This window comes from Hylobates moloch, unplaced genomic scaffold, assembly GCF_009828535.3.
Source record: "Hylobates moloch isolate HMO894 unplaced genomic scaffold, HMol_V3 SCAFFOLD_9, whole genome shotgun sequence".
Lineage (NCBI taxonomy): Eukaryota > Metazoa > Chordata > Mammalia > Primates > Hylobatidae > Hylobates > Hylobates moloch.
The window spans coordinates 45,625,750-45,642,231 of NW_026652284.1; the positions used below are offsets into that span (position 1 = coordinate 45,625,750).

At 38.7% G+C, this 16,482-nt stretch overlaps 1 protein-coding gene across 1 annotated transcript in view; it reads left to right on the forward strand.

Annotated features, from left to right (window-relative positions):
* The window catches only part of TCEA1 (transcription elongation factor A1), a 57,470-nt gene that overhangs the window by 10,007 nt on the left and 30,981 nt on the right, over positions 1 to 16,482 (forward strand). Inside the window, exons 2-3 of the mRNA XM_032759773.1 lie at positions 2,775 to 2,837; positions 13,569 to 13,674. Coding sequence (XP_032615664.1) covers positions 2,775 to 2,837; positions 13,569 to 13,674 — 169 coding nt within the window. The remainder of the gene's footprint in view (positions 1 to 2,774; positions 2,838 to 13,568; positions 13,675 to 16,482) is intronic.

Sequence of the window (16,482 nt, forward strand, 5' to 3'; positions counted from 1 at the left end):
TGTTACTTTTAGCTTTTTCTTCCAACCATGGCCTCACCAGAGAACTGAGTAGAAAAGGAGAGTAACACAATTAATGCAAATATATTGCCTCTACTTGGAAAACAATTTAAACCGTATGTCTCATTGCTAATATGTTAGAAGAATCAACTTAATACTTAGGAAACCCTACTTTTTAAGGAACTTCTAGAAGTGTGATTCTTTACCCTTATTAAGTGATTCTTGGTCAGAAGTGGATCAGAAATCCTGGAAGTGTGGGTAGAAGAAAAATGTCAACGGTAGGTAGAGAATACAGGCCCACGATCTGTTTTTTTTTTTTTTTTGTCGTTTTTTAAATTTTTCTTTTAGAAATGGAGTCTCACTCTGTCCACACAGGCTAGACTGCCATGGCACGATCATGGTTCATGTAATCTCAAGCTTCTGGGCTCGAGCAATCCTCCCGCCTCAGCTTCTGGAGTAGCTAGGACTACAGGCACTATGGCCAGCTAATTTTTTATTTTTATTTTTCGCAGAGAGGAGGTCATGCTGTGTTGTCCAGACTTCTACAGTTTGTTAATCAAAACCCTTAGGGTCTGATATATTTGGTAATTCCAGATTTTTCAGATTTTATAAAGATAATTTGGTACATACATCATATATTACATAATACCCCCAGCAGAATTTGGGCTCTTCAGCAACCAGACATTTTCTTTTTTTTGTTTGTTTTTTGTTTTTTTGAGACGGAGTCTCGCTCTGTCGTCCAGGCTGGAGTGTAGTGGCGCGATCTCGGCTCACTGCAACCTCCACCTCCTGGGTTCAAGCAGTTCTCTGCCTCAGTCTCCTGAGTAGCTGGGATTACAGGCATCCGCCACTACGCCCAGCTAATTTTTGTATTTTTAGTAGAGATGGGTTTCACTGTCTTAGGCTGGTCTTGAACTCCTGACCTCGTGATCCCAAAGTGTTGGAATTACAGGCGTGAGCCACCACGCCCGGCCTTAACATTTCTATAGTCAGTTATAATATTCACATTACATGGTATAAATAGAGCACAAATAGCTTTAGATGTGTTGCGATTAGGTTTAGCTGCCAAATGAGTTTACCTATGAGAAATCTAGAAATCTTTTGCTTTTCAAAGGTTTTTGGTCTGGGAATTTGCAGATAAGGGATTGAAGACTTCATTTACTCACAACAATGTCATACCTGTAGAAATTCTTGTTTAATAATACGTTTTAAGTCAGTGTTAGATTTCTTTTCCAACAACTTTAATGTTTTACTGTTTCTAGATGACTCTAAATAGGAAGAATTTATAGAATTTTAAGATCAGGAGAGATCTTTAAACAGCAGATAATTAGAACATTATTTATAATAATGTGTCATAATTTCTGTTGAACTTAAATTTTAATTTATGAGGTATTGGGTTAAATTGAAATGATGTAACTCTTTGTTACCAGAATAAAACCTAATGGCTTTATTCTGGAAGGCCAAGCCTAATGTCTGTCACCTTTAAATGAAAAATTACATGACTAGAAGCCTTTACTTGATTTTATATCTAAGAAATAAAGTGATACTATGAGAGTCTTTGCTCGCTTTTTCCTTTGGCGTGTTTAATGAGGGACATGCTATGGTTCTTTCTGTTTTTTGGGGGGGATATCCTGTATTTCATTGATTTGTAGGGTGCTTGTTTTCATACTTTAACATTTTAGAAAGCAGGATAGGTACACATATCATTGGCCAGATGGCCATTGTGATGTTCTTTCACAGGCAGAATGCTAAACCTAGCATCAAAACTTGTGGAATGAGTGTCATTGGCTTGGAAGGAAATCTGAGAGAGGTTAGTGGAGTACTCTTTGAATCCTGAGGAACCAAATGACTGTGAAGAGCATTAGAGGTGAAAAGCAGCTGTGCACACTACTACATAGCCAGCCCGAGAGCTCACGGCATTAGCTTTTTTGTGGATTCTTCTATGAAATGCTTTGTCACTTGTGTTCTTAAACAGCTCTTTGTGGGGTAAAAACAGATACTGTTGAATCTGAGTCAAAAAGTTCTGAATGTGAAGTACTTTTAGTAACAGCCAATTTTGTTTTACTTATATATATGTTTTTACATATGTAAAAGGTGACGTGGTAAAAACTTCAACTCTAAAATAATTCTTTCGATAAGCAAAAGTAGAAAGAAGTTATAATGCCAGACATGGTGGCTCACGCCTGTAATCTCAGCACTTTGGGAGGCCGAGGCAGGCGGATCACCTGAGATCAGAAGTTTGAGACCAGCTTGGCCCCCATCTCTACTAAAAATACAAAAATTAGCCCAGTGTGGTGGCGTGTGCCTGTAATCTCACCTACTTGGGAGGCTGAGGCAGGAGAATCGCTTGAACCCAGGAGGGGAGGCAGAGGTTGCAGTGAGCCGAGATCACACCACTGCACTCCAGCTTGGGCAACAGAGTGAGACTCTTGTCTCAAAAAAAAAAAAAAAAAGTTATAATAAAACACTGTATCATAGCTTAATTGTTTTTTCTTTATTGATGGTATACAAAGAAATGATTTATCCAGATATAGTACATTAAGTAAACATTAGACTAAATGAAATAGAATGTGAATATATTCGGTTAGATGAAATATGATAGATTAAATTAATATCAAATTGGAATATTTGGCTATAAGCTATAGGTGGTGCTGTTGCTCCTTATCTGATTTTATTCCTCTTTAGGTGTTATCTGTGATTCTCCCGTGAACCTTATTTCTGGCTAGTCCCTGTTTTACCATCTTGGGAATTCAATATGAAATTATTTTATTTTATAGGCTGGAGCATTGGATTTGCTAAAGGAGCTTAAGAATATTCCTATGACCCTGGAATTACTGCAGGTATGTGCTTTTATGCATCAAAGTTTTTTTAATAGGTAGTCTCATAAAATACTGAAACATCTTCAGTCCCAATATGTTTTTGTACTGTCTTGATAATGGTGTAAACTATTACTACTATTTTTTTTACAGATGGCAATATAAATCAATAATCTACTAAGTTGCCATTATAGAGCAATGTCGCCTTTCTTAAGAAGAATAAAACCTGAATCTCTAAAGTTGACAGTAGCAGTGAAATCTCACTGTGAGAGGAAGTTGGATTCTTGGCCCTGATTTGGTCTCCTAAGATTTCCCTTTCTCGATCTATTATTGATAGCTGCTGCCAGCATGAAGCTAGCTTCAGGGTGAGGATGGCAAGGTGTCACTCCTCTCCCCCCCTTTTTTTTGTAGCACCAGTCAAGCATGTATACAGTTGATGTCTAGTAGACATTACACAGATTCATTACTGAAATCTTATTCTTTATTGATAATATTTATACATATTTATGGGGGTATATGTAATAGTTGGCTACATGTATAGAATGTATAATGATGAAGTCAGGTTATTTAGGGTATCCCTCACCTTCAGTATTTATCATTTCTCTGTGTTGGGAGCATTTCAAGCCCTCTCTTCTAGCTATTTTGAAATATATAATGCTTTGTTAACTATAGTGACCCTATTCTGCTGTGGAACCTTAGAACTTATTCCTTCTATCTAACTATATGTTCGTACCCATGAACAAACCTGTCTTCATTCCCTTGCCTCACTTACGCACCCTTCCCAGTCTCTGGTATCCATCACTCTGCTTTCTATCTTTGTGAGGCCCACTGTTTTAGCTCTCACATAGGAGTGAGAACATGTGATATTTGTCTTTCTCTGCCTGGCTTATTTCACTTAACATAACTCCAGTTCCATCCATGTTACTGCAAATACATGATTTCATTCTTTTTTATAACTGATGGTACTTCATTGTGTATATACACTACATTTTCTTTATCCAGTTATTTATTGATGGGCACTTAGATTGATTCCATATCTTGGCTATTGTGAATAGTGCTGCAGTAAGCATGAGGGGTACAGATACCCCTTTGTTAAACTGATTTCCTTTGGATAAATCTTTGGTAGTGGGATTGCTGGATCATATGGTACTTCAATTTTTAGTTCTTGAGAAATCTCCCTACTGTTTTATATAGTGGCTGTGCTAATTTACATTCTCATTAGCAGTGTATGAGTTCCCTTTTTTCTGCACGTTCACCAGCATCTGCTATTTTTTTTTTTCTCTTTAATAATAGCCATTCTGGGCCAGGTGCTCACACCTGTAATCCCAGCACTTTGGGAGGCTGAGGCGGGTGGATCACCTGAGGCCAGGAGTTCAAGACCAGCCTGGCCAACATGGTAAAACACTGTCACTACTAAAAGTACAAAAATTAGCCCGGTGTGGTGGTGCATACCTGTAGTCCCAGCTACTCAGGAGGCTGAGGCACGAGAATCAATTGAACCTAGGAAGTGGAGGTTGCAGTGAGCTGAGATTACGCCACTGCACTTCAGCCCAGGCCACAAAGTGAGACTCTGTCTCAAAAATAAATAAATAAATAAATAAATAAATAAATAAATAAATAAATAAAAATAAACTAATAGCCATTCTGACTGGAGGAAGATGGTATCTCATGGTGGTTTTGATTTGCATTTCTCCAGTGGTTAGTGATGTTGAACATTTTTTCTTATACCTGTTGGCCACTCGTATGTCTTGTTTTGAGAAATATCTATTCATGTTTTTGCCCACTGTTTTTTTTATTTTTATTTTTAAGATAAGGTCTCTGTTGCCCAGGTTGGAGTGCAATGGCATGATCATGGCTGACTGTACCCTCCACCTCCTGGGCTCAAGTGATCCTCCCACAGCCCCTCCCATCCCTTACCTCCAAGTAACTGGGGACTACAGGAGCATGCTACCATGCTTGGCTAATTAAAAAAAATTTTTTTTTTTAGAGACGGGGTTCTCCCTTTGTTGGCCAGGCTGGTCTTGAACTCCAGCCTTGGTCTCCCAAAGTGCTAGGATTGCAGGCATGAGCCACTGCAGCCAGCATTTTGCCCACTTTTTAATGAGATTATTTGTTTTTTGGTTGTTGTTGTTGTTGAATTGTTTGACTTCCTTGTGTATTGTTGATATGAGTCCCTTTTCACATGAATAGTTTGCAAATATTTTCTCCTGTTTAGCAGATTGTCTCTTTACCCTGTTGTTTCCTTTGCTGTGCAGAAGCTGTTTTTTTTTTTTTTTTTTTTGAGACACAGTTTCACTCTGTGGCCCAGGATGGAGTGCAGTGGTACAACCTGCGACCTCAGCCTTCTGGATTCAAGCGATTCTCTTGCCTTAGCCTCCCCAGTAGCTGGGATTACAGGCGCCTGTCACCATGCCTGGCTAATTTTTGTATTTTTAGTACAGACGGGGTTTCACTATGTTGGCCAGGCTGGTCTCAAACTCCTGACCTCAGGTGATCCGCCAGCCTTGGCCTCCCGAAGTGCTGGGATTACAGGCGTGAGTGTATTTTAATGTTCCATCAAGAATGAAATATAAAAATAAAACTTTGACAAAAGTCAAAGTGTTAAAAAGGAAACGATATAGCCAATAACATGAATATCGTTATTTTCTGGTTGACCTTTTTTATTATCCACATGTGCTTTCTTTGATATTTCTATTATATTAATTCAGAATTTAGGGAAAGGTGGCGGGGGTGTGTGAACATGATTGAGAAAAAAAGTCACATTTATTTTCATTAATGGCTAACTGAAATTGAACATTTCTTTTAAGTTGTGAAAACACTAAACCACAGTTGTATTACCAGTATTTATGACTAAAACTAAAATAATTCACAAATGTTTTAACTTCAGTTTACTTATATTGTAAAAGTATTGAAATTGCTCATTACTGTTGCTGTTATACCTTATGCTAGGTCTTACTTAATGTTTTAATAAGGAAAGGCTTGGCGCAGTGGCTTTTGCCTGTAATCCCAACACCTTGGGAGATCGAGGCTAGAGGATTGCTTGAGCCCAGCAGTTCAAGACCAGCCTGGGCAACATAGCAAGACTCTGTCTTGATAAAAAAGAAAAACACACACACACACAAATTAGGGAGCATGTACATTACTATCTTACATTTAAAAATATTTTGTGATTTTATATTATATAATTGGTTTGCTTTGTAATCCTATGTATTTTAATCCATTTTTAATGGATTCTGAGAAGGGGTCCATAAGCTTCACCAGACTGCCAGAAGGATCCATGGTGCAAAAAAAGAGTTAAGAACTCCTCCTCTAGGCTGGCCAGGTGGCTCATGCCTGTAATTCCAGCACTTTGGAAGCTGGAGGTGGGTGGGTCACTTGAGCTCAGGAGTTTGAGACCAGCCGGCCAACATGGTGAAACCCCGTCTCTACTAAAAATACAAAAAAATTAGCCGGGTATGGTGGCATGTGCCTGTAATAATCCCAGCTACTCGGGAGGCTGAGGCAGGAGAATCGCTTGAACCCAGGAAGTGGAGGTTGCAGTGAGTCGAGATTGCGCCACTGCACTCCAGCCTGGGCAACAGAGCAAGGCTGTGTATCAGGAAAAAACAAAAAGAACTCCTCTGTCTCTAGACCCCAGAAAGAGAAAGGAAGAGAAAGGAAGTTAAGTCATGAAGTCCTACCTTCTGAGTTCAGGTTTCTGTCTAATGATCAGCAACTTCTCTTGCAAGTCAACTCTAAGAGTAAACTTTCCTTTGAGATAGTTCCTTACCAAGGCATAACTTTATCCCTACAGACCTGTGTGGGGAAAACAACATAGTAATCCCAATATTTACTTAACAGGCACGTGTAGAGTTATAGAGAGTATGGAGGTTGGATAGGGTTAATATTTATGACCATCTCTAATTTTTTCCTGTGCTTCCTTCTTTGGAAAGCCTGTGTATTTATATAACAAACATTTGAGGTTTTTTTTTCTTTGTGATGGAGTTTCACTCTTGTTGCCCAGGCTGGAGTGCAATGGCGCGATCTCAGCACACCGCAACTTCCACCTCCCGGGTTCAAGCGATTCTCCTGTCTCAGCCTCCTGAGTAGCTGGGATTACAGGCGTGTGCCACCACACCCCGCTAAGAGTTTTTACTATGATTAAGAATTGTGCTGGGTTTATAAAGATGAATAAGATAAGGCCTTTCCCTCCTCATTGAACTTAAATTCTAGTAGAGGAAAACTGACATATAAACAAAGACGTAGGTACCCAAAGAATAGTCCATACAGTGTTCATCTGGGGGAAAGAAGGAGGGTAGGAAGAAGCACAAAGAAGTTTACTTGTCAGTCTGAGTACATAATCTGGGAGGTGCAGAATGCCGTTACGTAGGTAATAAAGCTGAAACCACATCTCAAAAGATGACTAGGTTCTCTCTCAGCAGATAGACAGGGAAAGATGTTTCAGCAGAGAAAACAGTATGTGGAAGCAGTGTGGCATTTGGAAGTGAAAATAAAGGAGAGCTAGTTGCATACGGGGTTAAAGACATGGGAAGAGCTAGTTGCATACAGGATTTTAAAGACATAGGTGGTATGGCACGCAGGGCTTCATATGTGATACTGAGAGCATTACTACTGAAAGGTGTTAGGCAGGGGAGTATGTGACCAGATTTGCACATTGGAGGAAATGGGAACCTGGAGCCTGAAAGACCTATTGACTAATGAAGTTATTCAGGTGAGGAGTGATGAGGGCTTAAACTAAGATAATAGCAATATAAATGGAGAGAAGGGGAATTTGTTAATGAAAGACAGCCTATAGGGATTGGTAGTTGTTTGGATGGAGGTGAAGGAATGGAGGAATTTAGGATGACTGAGATTTTTGCCATGGCGACTGGGTAGGTGGTGCCATTTAGCAATATAAGAATATTCAAGAAAGGTGGTATGAAGGTGAGCTTGGGATGAGAAGAAAATAAAAATGGAGGGGTGAAGAGATAAAGGATAATTTGGATACACTGGATTTTGAGATGCCTATGAAACAAGTATATGCAGGTATCTGGTAGGTAGTTGAGTATGTCCTCTCTAGCAGTGTTGTCAAGTATGACTTTGCAGTGATGGAAATGTTTCTAATGTGAGTGTTGACTGATATGGTAGTGCTTAACTACATGAGGCTATTGAGCACTTGAAATATGACTAAGGAACGAAATTCTAAATTTCATTTAATTTTAACAAATTTTAAATAGCCATATATGTAAACAGCTCTAGAATATAAGAGACAGGACAGGTTTAGGAAATAGTTGGAAAGTAATAGCATAGAGGTGGGTTAGATCCCCTAGGAAAAAGGGAAAACAGAGTTGGGATATAACAGACTGATTAAATCAAATGAGATCTGAAGAGTCCATGGGAGTTTACAATTAGGAGTGCAGGAAACTTTGAGCAGAGTGAGAGAGTTAGAAGGTGGGTATGGGTCGAAGGTAGGGAAGTAAACAGGAAGACAAATATTTGGGCTAGTAATAGATTTGGCTAGTTTTGTAAGTTTTTATATATAGTAGATTAATTTATTCAATCATGATTAAGTGTCTGCTGTGTGCTAGGTATTATTCCACATGCTGAATATAGTGGCAGACAAGACAAGGTCCCTGCTGTCTTGGAACTTATTAAAAGGATAGTAAACGTAGCTGTATGTTTCTTTTTTTTTTAAAACAGTATTGTTGAGATATAATTCACATACCATACAATTCATTCATTTAAAGTGTATGATTCATTGTTTTTTTAGTATATTCTGGCACTATCACCACAATTAACTTTAGAACATTTTCATCACCCCAAAAAGTCATTCTCCGTTCCCCCCAACTGGTCTTCCTCCTTCTAACCTAGGCAACCACTAATCTTTCTGTCTCTATAGATTTGTCTGTTCTGGAGTGTTCATATAAATGGAATCATACAGTATGTGACCTTTGATGTCTGGCTTCTGTCACTTAGCTTAATGTTTTCAGGATTCATCCATGTTGCAGTTTATGTCAGAATTTTCAGGCCTTTTTATGGCTGAATAATATTCAGTTGCATGGATATTTCACATGTTGTTTATCCATTTGTCAGTTGATGTGTTTAGACTTTCTTGGCTGTTATGTATCACACTGCTATGCGTGTTTATCTACAAGTTTGTGTGAGCATATGTTTTTGTTGTTCTTGTGTAGATACCTGGGAATGGTATTGCTGGTTTATGTGGTAACTGTGTGTTTAACATTTTGAGGACCTGCCAGATTCTTTCCTCCAGCCACGGTACCATTTTATATCCCTAGTAGCAGTAAACGAGGGGTCCAGTTTCTCTGCATCCTTGCAAACACTTGTTGCTGTTTGTCTTTGATTATAGCTATTGTAGTGGGTGTAGTGGTATTTCATTGTAGCTTTAATTTTTATTTCCATAATGTCTAAGGATGTTGAATATCTTTTCATGTGCTTGTCGGTTATTTTTATATCTTATTTGGAGAAATGTCTATCCAGAACCTTTGCCCATTTTTAAATTGGATTGTCTTTTTTTTAAATTGAGTTATAATAGTTCTTTATATATTCCAGATACAAGTCCCTTATCAGACATAGAGTTTGCAAATATTGTCTCTTTTTCTGTGAATTATCTTTTTACTTCCTCAATGATTGTTGAAGCACGAAAGTTTTAAATTTTGATATATTCTATTTTTTCTTTGATTGCTTGCGCCTTGGGTGTCATATCCAAGAAACCATTCCCTAATCCGAGGTCATGAAGCTTTACTCCTATTCATATTGAGTTAATTTTTATGTGTGGTGTAAGGAAGAGGTTCAGCTTTATTCTTTTACACGTGGATATCTAGTTGTTCCAGCACTATTTGTTGAAAAGAATATTCTTTTCTCCAATGAATTGTCTTGATATCCTTATCTAAAATCAGTTGATGAAAAATGTAGGAGCTTATTTCTGGAGTCTTAAATTTATCCCATTGATCTGCACGTCCATCCTTTTGCCAGTACCATGCTATCTTGGTTACTACAGGGAATTGTGAGTGCTCCAACTTTGTTCTTTTTCAAGATCGTTTTGACTGTTTTGGGTCCTTTGCATTTCTGTATGGACTTTAGGGTAAGCTTGTCAATTTCTACACTAAAGGCAAATGGGATTCTGATAGGCATTGCATTGAGTCAGTAGTTCGACTTGATTAGTATTGCAGTCTTAACATTTAAGTCGGCCGGGTGCGGCGGCTCACGCTTGTAATCCCAGCACTTTGGGAGGCCGAGGTGGGCGGATCACGAGGTCAAGAGATCGAGACCACGGTGAAACCCCGTCTCTACTAAAAATACAAAAAATTAGCCGGGCGCGGTGGCGGGCGTCTGTAGTCCCAGCTACTCGGAGAGGCTGAGGCAGGAGAATGGCGTGAACCCGGGAGGCGGAGCTTGCAGTGAGCCGAGATTGCGCCACTGCACTCCAGCCTGGGAGACAGAGCGAGACTCCGTCTCAAAAAAAAAAAAAAAACAAAAAAAAAACCAAACATTTAAGTCTTCCAGTCTATCAACATGAGATTTAAAAATTTTGTTTAGGTCATCTTTAATTTCTTTCAAAAATGTTTTATAGTAGCTGCGTGTTTCTTTTATGTTGTCTTTTATATATGTGTGTTTTAAATGTATGTTTTACGTATGTGTTTTATAGTAGCTGTACAGTAGCTATATGTTTTTTACCTTAAGATTTAGTGGCTACCTTCAGATCATCTTGGCAAAAACTCATGAGTGATCACAAAGGAGACTTTTCTTCTGGAGCACACCAAATCTGCTTGTTTCCTGTGATGTTAACAGTGTCTCTTGATCTCAGTACTCATTCCTTTCTGCTTTACCATCAGTGTGCAGCTGACCCTTAAGGCTGCTTAATGCACTCTCCACCTTTCCAAGGTAATGTCTTTCTGTATACCTGATGTTCTGTAGAAATCATGGGGAAAGGCACATATTTTATCTGCTAGAGTTTCACAATGTATAGTTTGTCCTGAAAGCTTTCATTAGTACTGCAGTCAAGAAAACAGTTATAATCCCGCAATTCCTAAGGTCACTTGAGCACAGAATACTTTCGTATAACCTATCTGATACATCTTGTAAGTCTTAGCATTCCAATTTTAGGAAAAATCGCTAGGGAATTCTTAGAGGCAACTTCAGACTTGCTTATCCAAGTAAATAGCTTCATAATCTTTTCCTCTACTTTTTTTTTTCATTTTTTCCATGGTACCCCCAAAGGAAAAAAGAAAAACTTATTTCAAATCTTTGTTTTTCATTCTACCTCAGCAGCCTCATTTCTTTTTTTTTTCTTTCTTTCTTTTTTTTTTTTTTTTTTGTTTTTGTTTTTTTTTGGAGACGGAGTCTCGCTCTGTTACCCAGGCTGGAGTGCAGTGGTGCAATCTCGGCTCACTGCAACCTCTACCTCCTGGGTTCAAGCAATTCTCCTGCCTCAGCCTCCCAAGTAGCTGGGACTGCAGGCGCGTACCACCACGCGCAGCTAATTTTTTGTATTTTTTAAAGATGGGGTTTCACCGTGTTAGCCAGGATGGTCTTGATCTCGACTGACCTCGTGATCCACTCACCTCGGCCTCCCAGAGTGCTGGGATTACAGGCGTGAGCCACCGTACCCGCCCTTTTTTTTTCTTTTTGGAGACAGTCTTGCTCTGTCGCCCAGGCTGGAAGCTGGAGCGCAGTGGTGTGATCTTGGCTCACTGCAACTTCTGCCTTCTGGGTTCAAGTGATTCTTCTGTCTCAGCCTCCCGAGTAGCTGGGACTACAGACGCTTGCCACCACGCCCAGCTAATTTGTTTTTTGTTTGTTTGTTTGTTTTTTAGTAGAGACGAAGTTTTACTATATTGGCCAGGCTGGTACTCCTGACCTTGTGAGCTGCCCGCCTCAGCCTCCCAAAGTACTGGGATTACAGGCGTGAGCCACCGTGCCCCTCATTTCTTTTTGTTTTGGCTTGACAGTCTCTTTCACAGATAAGCATGTTTATTACAAGATAACTATATTCTCAGTATAGGTTTTGTTTGAGGCTAAGCGGGATAGTCATTGACTTTTTAGTAATCAAAACGTCCTCTGAAAATTAAAAAGCAATCACCCAGCAGTACACAATTCATCATCTCCTTATACCTTTGCTCTCCTGCAAGCCCTTAGTAAAGTGCCATTTTATTTTTTTGCACATTTGTGTCAGTTCTAAGCTTCAGAACCACACTAATAAGTTATTTCCTCCACACATTCAAAAAGTAGAGTTTTTTTCCTAGTAAACTAGCCTTGTTAACCCCAAATTGTTTGGGGATTTAAAATTGTGGAGTCCCTTTATCTTTCTGCTGTTCAATCTTGTCTGCTTTGCTCAGCTTTCTAAGAGATATAGGACACTCTAGCCAACCACATATTCTAAATTCTTGAATAAAACTTAGATCCTGAATCTGTCACTTTGTTGAGAGGATTGAATAATTTAGAAGGAAACCTCAAGTACCCGTATATTTTTCTACCATAAAGCTTACGATAGGGGTTCTCTTTTTTTTCACCACTAAGAATTCCGTTTGTTATTTTTTCTTCCATAGACCATATGTTTGAAAGATTGTCTGTTAACAACCTGAAATTACTAAGTAATTTACCATTTTTTATTTGTCATCCATATTTGGGTATCATAGCTTTTGTGTTCTTTGAGCACAATTTGAAACCATTGATGTGCTAGAAAGACCATGGACTTTGGCAGTGGACAGACCTGGATTAAAATCCCAGCTTTTGGCTGGGCCAGTGGCTCATGCTTGTAATCCCAGCACTTTGGGAGGCCAAGGTGGGTGGATCACCTGAGGTCTAGAGTTTGAGACCAGCCTGGCCAACATGGTGCAACCCGTCTCTACTAAAAATACACAAATTAGCCAGGCGAGGTGGCCTGTGCCTGTAATGCCAGCTACTCAGGAGGCTGAGGCAGGAGAATTGCTTGAACCAGGAGGTGGAGGTTGCCGTGAGCCAAGATCGTGCCCGACTGCACTCCAGCCTGGGTGACAGAGTGAGATTCTGTCTCAAAAAAAAAAAAAAAAAAATCAAAAAAAAAAAAAATCCCAGCTTTGCTGGTTGGTAATGGTGTGATGCTGGGCACGTTGTTTATTGGTACTTCCAATCTCTTCATCTTTAAAAATAGGGATAATCTCAACTTTGAAGGGTTGTTAGAAAGACTGATGAACGTGGATGCTGTAAGCATAATTCTAGGCACGTAATTATCACAGGTTAAATTTTACCTGTATTTTGTGAAGTGCATTTTAATGTCTCTGATTATATGCTGGTTCCTGGCAAAATAAAGCCTTTTAAACCTGAATAGGTGGTAGTTTTTGTTTGGATATCCTCATAATAATTTGCAGCTGGTGCTCTATGTAGTAATCCATGTAGAAGAATGTATAGAAACAAAGAAATGCACGTATTAGGCATGATTGCTTCAGCCTGACTTATATACAACATTTTATGTTTTATCCTCATTTATCTTCACTTCTCCCTTGTGGAAAGATTGATTTCATTTTTCTTGTTAACCAGACTTATTATAGTAGTGAGTTTTATGCTTCTAGATCTTGATGATAAGAACATTAATGAGTCTAGTGTTTGATCTGAAGATGTATGTATCTTAATATAGTTTGCTATTATAAGGATCCAAAAATTGAAGTTTTAAAATTCTAAAACGGAAACAGGAATCTGGGAAAGAAAAGAATGTGAGTGAAATACTAATTTGTTTAAAATAAAATTGGTTTACATAATTTTTTTGTTATTGCCTTGCAGTCCACAAGAATCGGAATGTCAGTTAATGCTATTCGCAAGCAGAGTACAGATGAAGAAGTTACATCTTTAGCAAAGTCTCTCATCAAATCCTGGAAAAAATTATTAGGTATCATTGATCTTCCCTTACATACATGTATGATGTTGTGATTTATTCAAACAGTTAATGGTTACATTTTATGGTTAGTTAATGGTTACATTTTTTTCTTAGTGAATCTAGATACACTGAAAGCAGTGCCTCGTAATAAAGGCGAGGGGAGTTAATTTGATCTTTAGGGTTTTTTTTGCCTTTTAGGCCAGTCAAATTTGGCTTTCTTAACTTTTGACACAACTGGACAAACTCGGTTTCAGTAAGAAGAATTTTCTCTTAAGGGAAAGGTTGTGGATACCTTTTGAAATGGTTTTTGAAATTTTTTGACTTACAGAAAACTTGCAAGGATGATGAAAAGAATGCCGTATCCTTTATCCATATCATCAGTTTTTAATATTTGCCATATTTGTTTTATCATATTCTCTCTTTTTCTTTCTCTTATTTGCACACACACAAATTATTTTTTTCTGAACCATTTGAAAGTGGGTTGAATATATCATGCTCTTTTACCCTTTAAATACCTGTGTGTATTTCCTTACTACAAGCTTATTTTTTAATGGAATCATAGTATAAGAAATTTAGGAAATTTAACATTGGTATAGTATTTTATGGTTTATGTTCAGGTTTGTCAGTTGTCCCAATAATGTTTTTTATAGTTCTTTTGTTTTTCCACCTCCAGGAAAAAATCCAGTTCAGGATCACATAGCTAGTTTTCTTTTTTTTTTGAGACTGAGTCTCACTCTGTTGCCCAGGCTGGAGTGCAGTGGTGCAGTCTCGGCTCACTGCAAGCTCCGCCTCCTGGGTTCATGCCATTCTCCTGCCTCAGCCTCCCGAGTAGCTGGGACTACAGGCACCCGCCACCACGCCCAGCTAATTTTTTGTATTTTTAGTAGAGATGAGGTTTCACCATGTTAGCCAGGGTGGTCTCGATCACGTGACTTCGTGATCCGCCCACCTCAGCCTCCCAAAGTGCTGGGATTACAGGCGTGAGCCACCATGCCTGGCCTCACATAGCTAGTTTTCTAATTTGAAATCATTCTTAAGCTTTTCTTTATCTTTTATGAAATTGACATTTTGAAGAATACAGGTACCCCTTGTCCTTTGTTTTTCCCCCAAGGCAGAAATGTTCCTTTCTCATTTGAAGACCAACCTGTTTACTTGGGTTCATGATTTTACTTTTTCTTTGTTTTTGGTCTGTGATCTTTCACTATCAATTATCGCCTGTGTAGGAAATGCACATAGGGTCCTAGCCCAACAAATATGAATTCCCTCCCCTTAAATTTTATTTTGGGGCTGTCAATTTTTTGTTGATATATTTCCTAAAAGTCAAATTTGGAAGGAAAGAAAATTAAACGCAATTTTGTCTTTCACATTAATTGCACAAACCCAATAAAAAAAATTACTGTTGTGGGCCATGCTTTAAAATTTTATGTATGTGTGTGTATATATCCTGTCCCTTCCCCCTCATTCCTAGTCCCCTGCCTCAAGTAGGGCTAAAAGAAACAAGGTCATTTCCTATAGAAGAAAGCATGTATGCCTCCTGAATATGTGGAGTTTAACTTTTTATTTTGACATAATAAGTGACTCACAGAAAATTACTACAAAAAAAAAGTGCAGAAAGGTCTCATGTACCCTTTATCCAGCTTCCTCCTATGGTCAATATTACATAACTCTCATATACAGAATCTCAACCAGGAAATTGACACTGATACAATCTACAGACCTTATTCATATTTCATCAGTTTTTACTGACGCTAGTGTTATGTGTGGGGGCCTGTATCCTTCTGAGCTGTCTTATCTTATATATACATTCATGTAACCATCATTAATGTGTATTTTAAAATACTTTCGTGCAAATCAGATTTTTATCAAATTCATAATGGGCTTAAAAAATAGAACTTGGATATGTTATACAATATGCAGAAAATGACCAGTTGTAATGAATGCAAAGTAGAATTGGATTTTGGTTTAAAAGTAAACTAGGAAATATATTCAAGGCAGAATTTCCCACATTTTTAAGTTGTATCCTTGAAGCAGGTTTATAGCCCTATCCACCCCCTTCCCTGCCACTTTTTTTGTTTTGTGTTGAGATAGGGGTCTTGCTATTTTGCCTAGGCTAACCTCCAACTCCTGAGTTCAAGCAGTCTTCCACATCAGACTCCTGAGTAGCTGGAACTGCAAGCATCCACCTCTGCCCTCCTTTGTTATTTATTTATTGATTTGAGACAGAGTCTCACTATGTTGCCCAGGCTGGTCTTGGACTCTTGTGCTCAAGCCATCCAACCGGCCTTGGCCTCCCAAAGTGTTAGGTTTATAGGCGTGAGCCATCGCGCTTGGCCCCTCGTTTGTTTTTAACAGCATATTCCGTATTTGAGGTGTACCTGCTTTTTTCTCATGATTAGATCAGGTTGTGCATCCGCAGTTGGAATACTGTTTAAGCATGTTATGTCCTTCTCAAGGTATCATATCCAGAGTGATTGATGGTAATTTTGAGAATCCAGTCAAAGCTACACTGTATAGTGTATTGTTTTTCCTCTTGTAGCTAATAGCCATTCTGTGGGAGACACTTTTAAGATCCTGAAACTGTCTTACACCTTAACAAATCTTTTTCCTCCCTTCCCAATTTAGGATCCATTGATTTTTTGCTCAAACCAATCTTTGTAGTGGTAGTTGCAAAATTGTGATTTTTCTGACTCCTCTGCTTCAATACTTATAAAATCATTCTGTTAGAAGAAGAACCTTCTGGCCAGGTACGGTGGCTCACGCCTGTAATCTCAGCACTTTGGGAGGCTGAGGCGGGCAGACCACGAGGTCAGGAGATTGAGA